Source organism: Austrofundulus limnaeus, unplaced genomic scaffold (assembly GCF_001266775.1).
Source record: "Austrofundulus limnaeus strain Quisiro unplaced genomic scaffold, Austrofundulus_limnaeus-1.0 Scaffold165, whole genome shotgun sequence".
In the NCBI taxonomy this organism is placed as follows: Eukaryota; Metazoa; Chordata; class Actinopteri; order Cyprinodontiformes; family Rivulidae; genus Austrofundulus; species Austrofundulus limnaeus.
The window spans coordinates 178,396-196,380 of record NW_013952567.1 but is presented as its reverse complement, the minus strand read 5'-3'; the positions used below and the strand labels follow the sequence as shown (position 1 = coordinate 196,380).

Genomic DNA, 17,985 nt, shown 5'->3' with positions numbered 1-17,985 from the left:
GTGCAGCTGTGATTTATAAAGGAAAGATGCGCAGAAACGTGTACGCTTTTGGTATGGTTTCCACGCAATCCTTTATAACTGAGACCCCTGATGCTGCTCCTGGTTAGTACATTATCAGTTAAATACATCCTGAACTTAATTAGATGGAAAAAAAAAAGATCAACTCACTCTGTTGAGCAATGTGGTGCTGATGGATTTAACTATGTAGTTGTCATCTATACGCAGCTTCTTCAGGTTTTCATAGAACTTATCTGAAATTTAGAAGCAGAGTTCAAATTTGTTAAATGTATATTTTACATTGTACAACTTTATCAAGCTGTGAAACAACAAAAAAAAAAAATTGGGACGACATAAAAAACAACATATACTAAGTAAATCACATAAATATTGACAGTATCATTAAAAATTAGTTTATGTTCCACACTGCAAAAACGGTCCATCTTACCAAGTTTTAAAATCTTATATCCAGCCAAAAAGTCTTTTTGATCTTATTTTGAGACTGATTTACTAAACAAGAACTGATTGTGTAAGAATAATAATCTTGTTTTCAGAATGTGTAAGATTATTTGTTTTGTTAGTCTGAAAATTTGACTCAAATTAAGTCAAAAATTTCTGCTAATAGAGTAAGAAAATTTGACTTGGTAAGATTCTTGAAATTAAAAAAATGAGTCAAATCAAGTATTTTAAGAATCTTACCAAGTAAAATTTTCTTACTCCACTGGCAAAATTTTCTGAGTAAATTTGAGTCAAATTTTCAGACTAACAAAACAAATAATCTTACACATACTGAAAACAAGATTATTATTCTTACACAATCAGTTCTTGTTTAGTAAATCAGTTTCAAAACAAGATCTAAAATACTTTTTGGGTGGATATAAGGTTTTAAAACTTGGTTAGGTGGACATTTTTTGCAGTGCAATTCTGTGCTTGATGCCCATTTAGCTATCAGTTGTTATCACTAGTGATTCATACTGTCACAATATCCGTAACTGAATAAGTTTCATTCACATGTCTGAGGATAAACATAAAATAGTTCAAATGCAGCACTCACAGTGCTCTTCCAGCATGTCATCAAGGCTGGGAAAAATGGCATCGAGCTCTAAAGAGGCCATGAATGCCTCTCTCTCCAACGGCTTGACAAACACCATCTGAAGGACACTCAGCATTCTCACATGAGCGTGTTCTGTTGCAAACAGTTCTAGGAAGAAGAAAAGATACAGATTTATCAAACATAGAATTAAAGACCTACATTTCTTTCTATTTCTTTTTATTTCATCTTGCTCCTTCTCACCATTTATGACTTCCTGCCTCTTGACCTCCTTGTTGCTGAGGTGCTTTAAAGCATCAGGAGGCGCCAGCTCCTTCCAGTTGGGGGGATCCTGCTCAAACTCTAGGAGGCGAGGCTCTATCTCCTCCAGCTGTGGGGAGGGACTGGTGGGCRAATGGTTGGGACCATCACCTGTCCCATCAAAACTAACAGAGGAGAAGAATTAGTTTAGAAAGATCACCTTTAAAAAAACATGCATTGAACAGACAGCACTAAAAAACAATACAAGTTCTTTCTGAATATTTTTTACTATTATTTTTGTTATTTAAAAGGAGACATATCAAGCTTTTAAATCCTTCTTTTACACATTTAAATCATTCAGTTGGGGTCTCTATAAAGTGGAACTGAGATGCTTTGGTCTTAATTCCTCCTTACTGTAACTCCAAAAGCCCCTCTTTTACCCTACTTCTGAAGTGTGTTAAAAATGTCAACAATGGAAGACTTGTCCATCCAGCCTTACATGATCAGAGAGGAGGAAAGGAGAATGAAGACGACACGTGTAGTTGGTAAGTGCATGTCTTCTTTAGGAGTTCCGTCGCAAATACTGTGATGTAATAGTTTAGAAAACGTCATAGAAAATCGRGAAAACTGAATGGGTTGAAAATTATTGTCCAAACAGAATATAAAGATATCTTTGCAGCACAAGGAGAAACTAAATTAAACTTTTCTGCACTCCTAGGGACTCCAAATGCACAACAAAATGCACTGAATGGCTAAAAATGTGGATTTTGCATGATGTGTCTCCTTTAAAACAACAAAGCACAACACAAAACCAAATAGAAAAAAAAACAATACATTTCTTTCAAAATGTAAACAAAGAACATCATAATAATTAAAAGTTGTTCTACAATAACCTCACACATTTCAATATAAAACCAGTTATTTATTTATTTATTTATTTATTTATTTATTCATTCATTCATTCATTCATTCATTCATTCATTCATTCATTCATTCATTCATTCATTCATTTTACAAGAACCCAGAAATCTTCTAACTTAGAATCACCCGGTCATCAAAAACCTCAGCCAGGCTATGATAAAAAAAAAAAGAATCCAAAGAATTTTTTCACTACAGATATTTTCCTTGCTTTGCTTATATCTAAGAAAAAAAAATCTGCTAAATGAGAAGCTGAATTTGGACACCGACATTGTAACACGACAAGAAAGTGCGGATGTTACGCACACACTGGTTGGGGATGTGGAACAACGTTCAAATGTTGCTAAAGCAATGAGCCGAGGGGAAACACTTAATGAGTTAAAATTAGTGCTTGACTGAAGCTGACCTCTGTTAGCCTACTTGCGATTCTGTAATATCTGGTGTGAAACTGACGGTGGTTGTAATGTTTTAAATTAGGCAATATTTAACCCTTTAATTACAGGCTGCTCTTTGATATTTACTACAGAGTATAAATCTAAMTGAACAATCCTTCCCTTGAAAGGTGAAGTGCCTCAAATGAAATGAGACTTCTGTTTGTGTGTTTCCTCACTTCCTGTTGTGATCAACAAAAGTTCAAGGCATTTTTTTTGCTTGTTTGTTTCAGAGGGGAAGACACGCTTTTAGAAAATAATTTAAATTGTAAAAATCGATTGCAATGCCTTTAACTAAAAATGACTTAAAACAACCTTAAATCTCATTCRACTAATAGTTCTGAATATGAACACTTTTTCATCTGCAAGAACATGACATCCTGTCTGTCCCTGCTGTGCACTTCTCCAGCCAGAGAGCCATTAGAGTTTGCCCAGCTTACGGGTGGAGGTGCTGGGGGGAGAGTGGGACGGGTGTTGTGCAAGTTGGAGGCTGCAGGTCCACGTCGCTTCGGGAGCGAGACTGTTTGCCCCGAGAAGAGCCGCGGCGCCGGGACGACTGGCGGTCCACGCGGGCGCTCTCGCTGCGTGCCACTTTCCTACTGAAGGAAGGGGAGGTGGAGGAGGACGGGGGGTGGGGGAGCAGGAAGAAGAGGAAGACAGAAAACAGGGACAGAAAGAAGCAGTGGTGGTGGTGGGGGGTGGGGTACCAGGAACAACAAAAATAAAGAAGAAAAAGAGAGAGGAAGGAGAGTAGACAGAAGATTCCAAAAGACAGTAAAAAAGGCAAAAACATTGAGATATTAAAGAGAAAAAAACATGCAAACAACAAGGATGAAATTTGAAATTATTATAAGGGTAAAGATTATGATGGGTGAGTTAAGTCAATTACAGATTAACAGATACAACAAAGATAATAAGAAACTGAATGAAAAGTAAGTATGCATGACCTATAACATGCATACGATATATTTTGGTTAAACATGTAGTATGTTTRGACACGGTAGCATTTGATGCCACTCAACACGAGTATGTTAAGCAGCCATGCATTGCGTCTACTTTTCTCACTACACTGCAATAACAGTCAGTTAAGCAACAACAGGTCTTTTGTCTCAACAATTCTTCACTTCTCTATAATTAACGTCAGCTCATACTTAACCAACCGTTCTCCACAACTGAGCTAATCCAGTTTTAAAATACTTAGCCAGTTTGTGTTGAATCATAACAGGAACACAAGGCTCTCTGTGAGGTGTGTGTGTGTGCATGTGAGTGTTGTGCTCTCTGCTTCGCATCGTATGTGAACAGAATAAGGCCTGAAGCAAGTCCGTGACTCTGTCAGGGCGCAGACACCCACCTTGTCTTCCGTCTGCAAAAACAGGGGACACAACCACACCGTTACACACTCCCCTTTACACAGCTGTCGTCAACCACAGTGACAACCATAACATGCAGGCGCACCACCCCAAAGTGAGATCCTAACTGTGCTATTGTTAGACCAACGTCCGAGCTGCATGCCAGRCACGGCGCTAAAGCTTCTGGCATAACATGTAACCGCACAAACTGAGGAAGACAAGCAAGACGAAGGACGGGCCCTGACCGCCACAGACACACACACCTGGACAAGCACATACATTGAGCAGCTAATGGTCTGAGCTGTGTCTATCTGAACTAAAATGTGTTGCTTGCTATTGGCTGCTAAAATGACCAATACGACATGAAGATTACTTGCTTTTTTAAATAACTATGCAAAATGTTCACAATTTGGCAAAACAGCCAAACCTGCTTTCTTAACAGGAAGCTTCACATKTGGAACTATAACAAAGGCATCAGTATGAAGGAAAATGTCAGTGTTCTGCTACAATTTACCTAAAAGCAATGGAAATAAAATATCAAAATTTGCAACAAAGCTCTGATGTAAAAATGAGAAGAATCAGGACAAAAACACAAGAGACAGAGTGACGGTATGGAAAGGGGACGTGTTATTACTGTACGAGGAAGAAAAATGAGGAAGGTAAGAAGAGAGAGGGAAGGCAGAGGGGCCGAGTCCACGTTCACCTGGTGAGGGTCTTCCTCAAAAAAAAAAAAAAAAACAACTGCAGGCTCTGTTAGCTAGCGAGCGACGGGAGGCGGAACAAAAGCTAGCACACAGCAGGGACAGASGGCTGGGGGAGTTTTACCACGCTCCCTCAACCTGCGCAGTTCAGGCACATTTTGCTTCCCCCCAGATTTCCCGTGGTCACGCATTATAATCTGATCCTTAATCCTTAGTGACCCATTATACCAAGGTTTGCACTCCCCAAAGGATGCTCTTTTCATCACCAACTCCAGCGTTTTTACCTGTCTGTATCCAAGGACTCCACTGAATGGGTTTCATTTGGTGAGGTGGGCTCCACAATGATAGGCTCACCCCCAGGGGACACACTGCCACTGTCGGGCACAGCCTGAGGTTCTGAACCTGTAAGATTCGGAAACAAAAACATCTATATATACAAACTATAAAGCGTTGTAGTTAACATTTTTACAAGAGAAAGGCAGACAAATCATTTTGAAAGGTAATAAAACAGCAACAGAACAATGTTTGTGTTTGAATTTGAAAGAGAACCAAAAATTAATACTTTGCACAAGAGGTCAACTATATCAACGACTATTTCACCCCTGTGAAATTATTGCATTTTTTTGTATATCGTCCAATCATTTCTATTTCTATGGCACATGCTCCTGCATCTCCACTCCAGGTTTTAAGGTGGGTGTTATGTATTTCCCAGGCACAMAGTTCAATTCTTTACCTAAATTGTGTTACTACATTACCTTCAGTTGTTATGAAAAAGATGTCAATATCAAAAATAATTTTGACTTTGCATCAAAGCCTTGAAATTGATCTCTGTCTCTTTACAAACCTCCTCCCGTTTCAGACACTCCCACTTCAGCATGTCTTCAAAACAATGCTTTGGGGGAGGGGTGCTCTGAGGGGTAGGAGTTCAGCTGCAGACTGAGCTCCAGGGAGGAGCTTTGTACCAGCAAGTGTTTAGGCAGCTCCACGTGGCTACCACAGGAGATGCAAGGATTTCTCAAACATGAATGAACACKCTGGGTATGTTTTTGATGAGGGAATGACATCATAACATGATATAAAGCTCAAAAAAGRCAATTTTGCATAATACCCGCTCTTTAAGGATGTATTCACACCTGACACATTTGGTTCTCTTTAAACAAACCAGAGTTTGTTTCCCCCGTTGGTCCAGACCTTTTATGCAGGTGTGGTGAATACACTCMTGAGAACACTGGTGCGGACCAAAAAATTGGATGGAGACCCACRTTTTGAGGTGGTCTCGGTTCGTTTCTAAATTAACTCTGGTACGGTTTGCTTCTGGTGTGAATACAGATCGGCCTCAACCCAAACCAACTACAGGAAAMATACTTTTTAGACTTCACGAGTCACCATTGCTAAGCAACATWRTAAAAATAAGCCCTTCASTGTTGCTAATGCTACAACTACATGGACGCTACAAACATGGACCGATTTGGAGCGACAAGGAGACACTGTGCCTCTTCGATATCTGGGCACATGCACACATAACAGACATAACACATGCAGCATGCAGGACCTCCAACTTTCTAAAAAAAAAAACCGAAATGAATAAATAGATAAAAACTTTCTTTCTTTCCAGGCCTGTTCTCTGTACCACCCCCRTCATTTCTGTCCAGTGGGACCAATGAACGTCATGTGGCTTTGTTTATTAATTATAGTCCACTTGCAWTGCAAATGTGAATAYAAACCACTGGACCAACACCCTATGAAATCATTCTTTTTCATGCTATTTAGAGAGAACAGGCAGATTGTGGGTTCCTGGGTTTTCACCAACTTGTTACACAACCTCCTTCCCAATCTGCCTTCTTTATACAGATATTTAGCTTCACGATTCCATTTGTATTTAACGTAATAGTTGCTAACTTTATATTGTTTTATTTAATCAGTGTCAATGTACAGTTTTACCATCAGTCTGAAGGGACTCCGGGTTAGTGGGGGCACTATTTTTATTGCCTGACCCCTCAGGATTCTCTGTGTCGGGCACTGAAGTCGGACCCGCGGTGCTGACAGGCACTCTGGGGGTAGGGACTGGATTTTCCGACGTGGAGCCTCTGCCTGGCAAAGTGGGTTTACGAACCACAGGAAGCTTTTCCACTGAAAAGGAGAAGTGAGACATTTTTAAACGCAAAATAAATACCAATAATGTAAGTGCAGATTAAGGAGAAACAACAACCCAAAAGCACATCAGTCAGGACACAGTGYGAAGTCAGAAAAATAATTTAGGTGAGCACGGTGCAACCAGGGACCTCTGCGGTAGATGAGAGGGTTAGTTCAGTAAAAGGTAACGTCCACAAGCTTTAGGTGAGCTTTATTTGGACACTATAGCTAATTATCCACACATCCTCCACTAAAAGCAAAGTGAAACAAAAATTGAAAGGTGCCCCACACACATCCTCTCCCAGTTTGATATCAAACATGCAAACATGCATTTGGTTTGATTAGTAGGGAGGTAATCATTCTACGAATGGACACTGAATACCTCCTCCAAGCTCCGTTTTTGATCCAGGTTCAGCTGTAACAGGAAAGAAAGGCAGGACACGTTCTGATGTGCAAACCATTCATCAACATTAATATGTCAAAATGACCAGAAACGGTCTCTATATTTGTAACATCTTCAAAGATTTGTATTTCTACAAGTTGCAGATAATTGAAAGTTATTAATAACGGTAACAATAATGATACAAAGAAAAGAGCATATTCATACGGGTTTGTGGTTTCCTCTGTTTATAGAAGGGTACAGGCCTGATCCTAGTGCTGTCCTTTGTACCCTGGAACAACAACACATTTGAAGTACAGTCAAAATCCGATCTAAGGTTTGCAAAAATTAAATAAAACATTGCTCAATTTAGGTTATCTAACAGGAAAGAGATGATGTCCTGCGTCAATGACAGTGATTTACCTTCCCCAGCGGAAAGCCAAAAAAAGCTCGCTTGGACTTTTTATTATCAATACACTTGGATTTAATCCCCAGGTGCTTCATGTAGACAGACACCGCAGAAAAGATGGATTGGCTAGGGGAAAAATGTAATATACAGGTGAAACGTTAAAACTTGATCTGGGTGTATGACAACATTTGCACAGATTTGCATAATTTTCACTTAAAACTTGAAAATTGTTTAAAAGCTCAGTCAAGTTTGGGAAACCTGAATTATCTGCTTAATTCATATTTCACATAAAAGCTGCATTGAAGTGGCTTTTTGATGTACAATAAGGTTTGTTTGCTCAGTCTCAGGAGAAAAGGGCCTAATGTAAATAAAAAAAGGGGTACAGTTGATACAGTCATGCAGTAAAGAGGAGGGGTGGGTGGTGGAGGAGGGGGCAGTTATTATCCAGAGGAGGAAGAGAAGGAGGAGATAAAAAAGGTGGAAAGAAGACAAAACAGGAGTTTAATTGGTTAGAAAATATTCCTCACATTAAAAACCACCACACAGTTTAAAGGTTKTATCTAGATTTCAATAACTAACAACTTAAAAGTCTGATCAAAGTGCCCAAAAGATATACACATCTGGGTTTAATCAGTTCTTTCCTATGAAGAMAATTATTTAATCTCAATTAGATTAAGCATCACTTCAAAAAAAGTCAGAACATACAAAAAAACACGTATTATGTTTGGTTATTTTAGAAGAAATTAATATTTTTTAGGTGCTTTTGTCTTTAATCAGTATGCAAATGTCTTGCAGACCGCACCCAGGCCACACATGCAGAGATTAAATCCACCCAATGTGCACAAACACAAAAATAGGTACGCTGTGCCCAAATTTGGAACTCACCATTTTTCTTCGTCCGAGACGAGCTGAAGCCTGAGAGAAAAAGAAGAGAAACAGGTGTCAGGAGAACACAAAGCACKGTTTACCCACAGTGCAGTGTCAAGCTTACCTCTTCCTTTTAAGTACCATTTTTTCTTTCACTTTTTCGACTGATTACTGTCTCTGTTTTGGGTCGGTGGAATCTAAAGTGACTACGCTTTTCTTGATTCAACTCAAAGCTGACTATTGTGTTGTGTTCAGAGCTGAAGCTTTTTAGCATATTCTAAAACTTCCACAAAAAGATGAAAAAAAAAAAGAAAAATCAAAAAGCTGAAATCAAAAGCATCAAGTTTTTCCACTTATGCTTGCTATAATAAATTTAAGACTCAACCTGAACACTTACAGATATGAAAATAAAACAATCTACGTTCTCCAAAGTGCCTAACACTATCTGCTGTGGGTCGGCTCTTCTGTAAAAACGTCWGCAAAAGGGATCCAGAATCAGAAATGCTCCAGCACAGCGGAAACATCTATTTAACCATGTTTTTGTCTGATGCAACATGCGGGCAAGACCGTGGAAATCTGATCCTCGTGTTTTGAGATGAACATGTAGGATGGGGAGGGCTTTCCCTGGGATTTCCCCGAATTATCCAATCAAACGGCCCGACCACCTCGTTTGCATCAGCACAGAGACCAATGAGCGACGGATGGAGGCGAGGTCACTGTGCTGTGGTCAAGCGAGAGGTGCGGGAGGAGATTTTTAAAAGCTTGGGGAATAGAGAGATGATTGTCTGCAGGAATGAATAGAATGAGGCTGAATGAAACATTTGTGCAAAGACAGACATCCAACTGTGTGACAGCATCTGAGGGAGTCTGATGCTGAATTTAATGTCTTTGATTAAGATTTATCAGCCTTATCATGTCCTCTCCATCATCATTGTTGATGTTTCCACATGATGACAGTGGATAGCACACATTGCACGTCCCTGCATTTCCACTTTTTTTGCCTTCACCTGACAAAATGAAGCTAGACAGTCTTCTGCCCTCTCCTTGGCCTCTTTTCCCTTTCTGTCAGATTTGTTTCTCGTAGAGGATAACACAGTGTAGTGACATGTGGGGTCAAAGATAGATTAACTTTCCCATGGATCTTGAGCTTTTATTTCTTTCTTTCACTGAATTTAAAACCAAAACTATCCAGCGTTGATAACCCTCTGGCCCTTTTGCTTCTCATCTCTTCCAGAGTTTTACACCCTCCACCCCTAACCCTCCCCAAAAAAAGCTGGCAAAAAGCCAGCGGAAAGTCTTCCTGCCAACGTGGCATTGCTGCCTCCATCTTTACTTCCTTCTTACGGTGCTTTGTGCTCCTCRGTTTGTTTTTTCAGCTCACCAGCGCACATTTCCTACTTTATCTGTTGCTTGTGCTCTGCGTCAAAGTTGCTATGAACACAGCAGACGTTGTGAGAAATTTACTTCAGAGACAACGTGGTTAGTTACATAATGAAAAAGCAAAACAACAACCAGAAAAACAGGCGTTACTAGCTTGTAGATGGGTAAAGTTTCACTCACATAGGATTATTTCTAAAATGAGTCATTATTAAGCTTAACAACACTAATATTTTGTATTCAAGTAAAGCCTCACAGCCAAACCAARTGCAAGATGAGCTCAAACTGTACGTCTCTGCAGATAATTAAAAAAAGATGAATGAGAAGGCTTTATGCCCTAAATAACTCTTGAAAACAAGAGAAAGCCACTTACTGTGTTTCAGTCATCTTCTCCAGCAGGTTCTCAGCTGTAGATTTTTCTTTCATCTCCATCGGGATGCGGTCGGTGGGATAGTGGCTCTCGACATCAATCAGCTCATTCTCACTGAGGGTCATACCCATCATCCGCTTTTGCCTGATTAACACAAAGCAGGGTGTTGGACAAAAAGTTTYTCAAAGGTAAAACAAAAAGAATATAATTTAAACAACGTGTCAGTCTGACTGTGAGGAATCACCTAAAGTGAAATATTGTATTTTAACTTCTATTTGCTCAAAAACAACGTTTGTTTTAATGTTTATGATGTTGTACAAATCCTAACTAACCAGGGGAAATTAAAAATGCACAATAAAAGCTTAGAACTCAGGAGGATAAAACAGTCTGCACAAAGTGGGACAATAGTAGTGGGGGCAATTTTTTTGTTTTGGGGGTGGCTATTGCTTCCCTCCTTAGTGGCACCCCTGGTACTTGTGAATGAAAATTAAAAATTAAAATACTTTTTGTAAATTTTGATACATGCATTGTACTTAGAATAAGTTTAATTTGTTTACTAACCATAGTTTTCATGAAGACTRTTTAACAGGTATCAGCATTATTCATATGTAAAAGAAAATTAAATATATTCATGTTTACCAGCCAACASTGCAGCAAGAAACTGAACTAATCATGTTGTAGAGCAGACTACAACAGCCAAATTAAGAAAATGCACGTTTTTCCTATCAAGACATAATTATATARATAAAAATGTGGTGTAAAAAGTCCCAAAAAGAGCTGATAACCGCAGCCCAGCGTCACCCAGAAATAAAGAAGCCATGCAGCTGAGAGGGAAGCTTTCTACCTGAAATCCTCCAGCTGTTTAGATATTTCAGAACACTGCTGATTCTGAATCTCCTGAGCGTAACGTCTTTGGGTTTCATCTGAGAGCAAATCTGGGCGGATCCGGTCTTTATAAAAGGAGAAAACAAAACAAAACAAACAAACAAAAAAAAAAAACAGAAGTGTAAAAATGAGCTCCAAAAATAATCATATGAAAATAAAGCACATTTGCATGATTTTAAGTTTGTATCAATTGTAAAACAAACAAAGCAAACAGACACAAAAATACTGGAAAATAACTTACCCAGCTCATAAGATACAGTGGGTGGCACTGTCACTCTGAGAATCTGAAACAAATCATACAGGTACAAAAAAGTATTTCATTTTACACACGATTCCAAGAAATAAGATACACTTCATTCATATATTATGCCCACATGTATAAAGTTTAATCTTCAATGTGAAAAAATAAATAAATAAAAAATCTGGTGCAGTGACTTTTTCTCTCCACAGGGGGTCATTTTAACACTAGAAATAAMAATGGACTAAAAATCAAGCACCAGGTAGCAGAAGAGCAGTACAAATTTGTCACTGACATGAAAATAGCCACACAGGCTAATTTAAAGTCAGTGAACGTCACAAGGAATTTATTTATTTTTTTGGACTGTTTTTTTTTAAGCGAGGCAGATGGATGGATGATTCCTCCTGTGGGGATTATCTCACGGTCCTGACAGGAAGTTGTTGGGTTTAAAGGCAGACAGAGAGAGAAGGAGTGCAGGACAAAACCAGATCAGCTGAMACATGGAAGTGCTGAACAAAGGAAGTCTGATGAGGAGGTGCAACAGGAGYGACAGAGGCCAGGTGTGCAGGGAGGAGGGATGTAAGAAAACATGCAGAGGCTGAGGGGAGCTGMTCTGATTGGGAACAAAGAAAACAGAGCTGGGACGCAGCAAACACAAAGAAGCCATGTTCACATTGTGTTCTCCTGTCTTATCAGAGCCGTTTAGGGATGACAGCTGAGCAGTTTACAGCACACAACAACAGGTTTTTAAGTACGTGCATTACTTTTAAATAGGTCAGAGTTTTAAGTGATGCAAAGTTAACAAGATTATTATATTAAAAAAATGGAAGCCCAAAAGTAAATTGTCAAAGCAGCAAAATCCATACAACTTWAATTCAATGTGTTTTCTGTTTTTATGTACACTTATTTTACCTGCATCATAATTTCTAATGTTTTATTTAGGTATGTGATTTTGATGATGCTCTGTAAAGTTTAGTTATGCTAAAATATTCATACTCTTAAGTGTTTTGAAAATAGTCTTGTTAGTTAGCTTTTTGTTTTTTTACTTTGTTTTTTATAAAAGTAATATCCCCAAAATATATTTATTTTTATCCAAGTGTTAACAAAACCACCTCCAAGCTGCACAGTTGAGAATGTAATCACTATTGAGGCTCTGTCCATGTTCACATCAGATTTATTGGACTCCATTTGAAGAAAAACAATCAAATCTTTGTTTCATTTGACTAAAACATGCAGCAAATGATCTTAAGCATTATTGAAGTTTGTAAGAAAGAGCATTTTTTATTAAATTATGGTTCAAAAAAGTACAAAAGGAGAACATATTATGATCTCCTTCTAGTCAGACATTATGCAATGTGTTGTGCACTTTGAGCTGATCCACAAACTGTGATTACCACTGGTACAGTACCCTTCACACACAGTCTGGACCAGCTAATTTGCAGAGCTACGCTGTGCTCTGTTTGCACTCACTGCAACTCTGATTGCTTTTCTATAGCTCATTTTATACCWCCCAACGCTTACATATATTTATTTTTCATTTCCTTGGAACAACATTTTCCAGATCCCTTATCATACTTTACCTGTTTAACCGGGCCTGACACCATAACAACTGCAACGGAAGTACAGTACTTACAAAGTCAAACATACGGGCGGTATACGACAATGCTGCTGTAACTCAGCTTATTTCACATTATGAGCTTGTTGCACGTCAACACACACACACACACACACCGATGTGACACTGACCAGATTCTGTTTGGACTGTGTGAGAGACCAAAGCAGAGCTTCAACAGTTCTGCTCTTAATCTGGACCTGAAGCTTTGATTTAGGCCTTCAGWTTAACATTTAAGTGACACCTCACATTAATACTCAACTCCACTGTGCAATGAGAACTAAACAACTAATAAACATCCAATTAATATTAATCCCAGAAGGCAAATTTGATGTTATCAAAAAGCCTTTTTCACATTCTAATCAATTAGAWTTTAAATGCACCAAATATATCATGAAGATCTGTGCATCAATTACAGCACAATAAGAATGAAAACATCTTCCAGGAGCTGCAACACATTTTCCGTTTGAACATATTATGATCAATTTAATGTATGTTTTGTTTTGAAAAACAGCAGTTTTTTAGTTTAACCTTTGCRGGTTTTCCATTAAAAATTCATTTTAATGGACATTATATATATATTGTATAAAAAATACAGTGATGTTCTACTTACAGCACCCTTGTCCAAGAAGTTGCTGTGGAAATCCACAAACAGTTTTTTAGTCTCTTTCGCACTGAGGTTCGCACTGAGGTTCTTGATGAGGTCAGCATGAAGGTAACACAGCTGAGATGGGAAACAGAAAGCATGAGTTCAGTTTTTTTATTTATTTCATTCTTACTTTCACATTCCTTCTGGTAACGCTTTGCTAAAGTTTCTGTGCGCAGTAATCATTGCACCTGCAGGAAAACTACGTCACCTGCCTGGAACTATGGACAAGAAAAAAAAACAACCATCAGCTAAATCTGGCACAACTTACCTTCTCTCTACTAAAAATATTGTTATTGTGCACATTCTCATTCACATAACCTAATAAACTGCACTTAAATCTGACATCACTTCTAAAGGCAGTTTGGATACACTTGCACATAAAACATTTCAATCTAGTTCAGTCAGGATATTGCCAAAACTAATTTTGATCATTCTTTTAGTTTGTGCTCATTTTTAGTCCTGAAAATAAAATTAAAAAAAATCACTAAAAAAGTATTAGAGATACTGGGTACACACTAAAAGAGAAACCTACAAATACAAAGAGGAATAACACAWATGAATGTTTAAAATCTGTGCACAATTAGATCTTACAAAATGCTACACTACTGGTGTRATAAATGCTGAGGTATGGGGGGAGGAATGACTGGAAAATGTGCAAAAATACCTGAAAAGGTCACAGTGTCTGCATGCAGAGGAAAGGGGAAAAGACAGGTATGCTTTATTTGGGAACTGCCAAGGACACAAACACTGATAAACCACACTGAGTCACGCTGAATAATTTCATGACCTCWTAACAAGTTTGTACAACTTTATGATAATATATCAAACAAATTTAAAAGTAATTTCCTACATTTAGTTCTGGCATTCAACCTGAAAATCTCCATTTAACTGAAAAGTTTTTKCAGTGTTTCAAAGTGGCTGCTGTGAAATCTTTATTTTCTATTTCTTTAGATTCTGACGACTCAAACTTTGTAGATAAGTCACATTTTATTTTGTTTTATAAATAATAACTTTTCTGCTGTACAGTTTACAGGATATGAGCAGAGTCAATGAAGTATGGGGAAGATACAATGTAAATTAKGTATAGAAAAGCAGCTAACTAATCAATCATAAAAAGCTGTGACATTTTTCAAAAATCTGATCCAACCACCAAACTGACACRCTATGCATAACCAAAGATAGAAATTACTACAGGAAAAAACTAAAATTAATCAGACATGTCTGAATATTAGGACTAACAAAGAATCCTTTTATTGAACTTTTTTATTTTATAGTATCTAAATATTAGCCGTACGACTACGTCCACATTGCAGGAAAATGCAACCTGATTTTTTTTGCCCCATGTGACCCAAATCACATTTTTTCCTGACGTGATGAACGTGACAAATCTGATTATTTTATAGTATCTAAATATTAGCCGTACGACTACGTCCACATTGCAGGAAAATGCAACCTGATTTTTCTTGCCCCATGTGACCCAAATCACATTTTTTCCTGACGTGATGAACGTGACAAATCTGATTTTTTTAGAATCTGACCCAGGCCTCTTCAGTATGTGGTACTGTCTGATACATATCTGATGTGTTTTTAAAGCAACTGCAGTCTGAACGCTTGTCTGACTTTTAAATCTGTGAGGTGGGGGTGAGCGGATCGATCCAATAATAATGACGCTAAAGTTGGAGATCCTAAAGTTACTCGATCAAAGTTTTACGGTTAGCACGTTGCTTTGTTCCAAAAATAAAATGCYGCACCGGAGCATCCGTCAGAGGTGGGTTCATATATAAACACTGAACTAAACAAGCAGGYMGGATAATTATTTCATCAGCTCTGATTGAACAACTTCAGAATTGACATGCTAACATGTAGCATCYGTAGGCTACTTCTGCAAACGAGTTGTGTTGCATGTGACATCATGTGATCTTCTACGTATGCAGGTCACAACAGGACCGTGTAGAGTTCATACTGGAGTCTGATGGAAATCAAACTTAAAATATAATGTCAACACAATATATATATTACATATATCTCAGTATGAATGTAGCTTAAGTTGCGGTCACCCTACAGAAAAAAAATGAGGGTTGACACCTAGTAAGAGAAGCCAACAACACRGCATTTTAAAAATGGTCATTCTCACCAGGGGAGCAGGATCAAACTGAAGAATGACATGTTGCAAAAAGACCAGCAGGTGAGTTGGATGACCCTTCAGCTCCTCGATGTTGTTGAAGAGCTTAGACTGATTTTCAGTCACCCGTGACTGTTAAAAGAAAGAAAAAAAATTAAAGTTGGTAACAATTATAGATAAAAAAACAAAAGTCTTTTCTTCACTCACATCATTTATATCACTCTCAAAATCCTCATCTTCAGCCCCGATGATGCTCATGGCTGAGTCAGAGCACTGAGCTCCAAACACAACCTGCTAAAAAAAAGACAAAGAAAGGGGGGTGGGGAGAAGACAATCTGTTATGACAATGTTCTTTACTTTGAACTGGCAGCAATCTTTGTAGCCTACAGAGACCCCACAGAGGCAGACAATATAGTGCCGACACAGAAAAAAGGTCATTTTCCTACATTCTAATCCAAACAAATATAAAGACATTTTAAGCAGTTTCTCACTTATAAGTGGAGAAAAGGAGAAATGTAAGAGTTTATCTATTTTACAAACAGAGAAATCAATTAGTGATTTCAAAAGATAAACTCCAGCATGTGTGTTACAAAACCACTGAAAATTGACATACATATAGTTTTGGTGCTGAATTTGAGTGAATACTTTCTTTTGAAGCTGAGGTTAGACCCAGTCTACGGCTTCTTCCGGATACCATGACACAAACCTTTAAAATTKAAAAATAAAACCCATCTTACCTTACAATTAAATTTAAATATTATAAAACAATACTTGCCTTTGACGAGTATAAAAAAGGAGTTTAAAAAAAGCCTGAGAACATAGTACAACATTACCTCCACCCTTTGCACCCAGCGTGGCTTCCTCTTCCCCAAAACACACAAACAACACACAGCTCTTGAATTGAGTCCTCTGAAGGCCACAGACCCAGAGCTGCCACCAGGGAACACCCAAATTCACAGAAAAACACATCAAACAGCTGCACTGTGCAGGGCTGCCTGAGAACACTGGACAGTGTGTGAGACGGTAAAGTAGAACTTTATTAAGAGAAGAGGGGACCAAACAATTCCAGTAATACCTGCAGGAAAGCAAAAAACATGGAAGGAGTGGCATCAGGATGTAAGTATAGATCTTTGAACTATTCAGAATAATTTTGATCTATAAAAGGCTTTATTTGTATGAAAACTAAAACTTCAGTCCTTGTGCMGAGCAGGACTGAACACATGATAAACTCCACCAGCAGCAGCTTTACTGGAGCTATAAAAAACTGGAAACTAAAAGGGACTTTTCTGATGTGATGCTTCTCTTTTTTAAAATCAAAGAACGTTTGTGAATAAAACACAAATAGAAAACAGAAATCACTGGCCTTATTGACCAGCTATTATATCACTTTTTTTTTTTCAAATTAAAAAAATCACAATAAATAATGCTGTCTCTTATGGTTATTTTTTAATGCAACTGTTTGAATAAAAACCTACTACTCTTTCTTTTTTCTACCCAACTCCTACATATAATACTGTTTTTTTTATTGGAAATCGATCAACACAAAAGTAAAAGACAGAAAAAACCTTAGAGTTTCACAACATATTGCAAATATGTTTATAATACAAGATGATTTAATAGTATAGGTTTATAAGACAGTCAACTTTAACTATTCAACCAGTGGTGGGCACAAGCCCGCTAAAGCACAAATCCGATAATTGCGGACCTAAATATTTTGTTTGCGCTTTAGCGGCCTTACTAATTTTTATAATTCATAAGCGGATTTGTGCTTTCTAAAAATAAAATGCAGTATCACTAATAACTAATTATCTACCAGACATTGTTATGTTGAACAGCGGAAGGTATGGCTGTCAATGAATCACAACACACGTGATCTATCGAACAGCACCCCTCCCAGATAAACACACTTATTGAGAAGGTATACGTCCTTGCTGACTGTTGCTTTCGGTCACGGTTCTGATTTCCCACAATGCTTTGCATCTGCTTACGTAGCAGAAAGGCAATGTTTAGAACTCCCTGTCCCAGTAAAAACAGTTAACGTTTGTAATCCATACTAAAATGTTGTATGCATTGATTTATTTTACTTTACAATCGGAGCTCCTTTTATTAAAAAATAAAGTTTAAACGCTGGAGCTCAATACTTGACATAATTGGTCAAAGCAATCGGCCTACGGGGTTTGAGATGCAGAAATGATTTAAAGATGTTATGCTGATGAAGACAGACATCTAGTGGTCAACTGGAGCAACTACATGGAAA

At 38.0% G+C, this 17,985-nt stretch overlaps 1 protein-coding gene across 4 annotated transcripts in view; it reads right to left on the bottom strand.

Annotated features, from left to right (window-relative positions):
- arhgef1 (Rho guanine nucleotide exchange factor (GEF) 1) overlaps window positions 1–17,985 on the bottom strand; it is a 56,736-nt gene that overhangs the window by 12,707 nt on the left and 26,044 nt on the right. Inside the window, exons 2-18 of one of the 4 annotated variants that reach the window (XM_014017268.1) lie at window positions 15,936–16,022; window positions 15,741–15,860; window positions 13,571–13,681; window positions 11,349–11,391; window positions 11,067–11,172; window positions 10,226–10,366; window positions 8,494–8,523; window positions 7,623–7,734; window positions 7,428–7,491; window positions 7,203–7,235; window positions 6,629–6,817; window positions 4,972–5,089; window positions 3,989–4,000; window positions 3,078–3,236; window positions 1,292–1,473; window positions 1,052–1,198; window positions 169–251 (exon numbers count right to left, since the gene is read on the bottom strand). In XM_014017268.1, the coding sequence (XP_013872722.1) occupies window positions 169–251; window positions 1,052–1,198; window positions 1,292–1,473; window positions 3,078–3,236; window positions 3,989–4,000; window positions 4,972–5,089; window positions 6,629–6,817; window positions 7,203–7,235; window positions 7,428–7,491; window positions 7,623–7,734; window positions 8,494–8,523; window positions 10,226–10,366; window positions 11,067–11,172; window positions 11,349–11,391; window positions 13,571–13,681; window positions 15,741–15,860; window positions 15,936–15,986 (1,701 nt within the window). In that variant the 5' untranslated portion in view covers window positions 15,987–16,022. The remainder of the gene's footprint in view (window positions 1–168; window positions 252–1,051; window positions 1,199–1,291; window positions 1,474–3,077; window positions 3,237–3,988; window positions 4,001–4,971; window positions 5,090–6,628; window positions 6,818–7,202; window positions 7,236–7,427; window positions 7,492–7,622; window positions 7,735–8,493; window positions 8,524–10,225; window positions 10,367–11,066; window positions 11,173–11,348; window positions 11,392–13,570; window positions 13,682–15,740; window positions 15,861–15,935; window positions 16,023–17,985) is intronic. The other 3 variants (XM_014017270.1, XM_014017269.1, XM_014017272.1) reach the window with 3 other exon arrangements.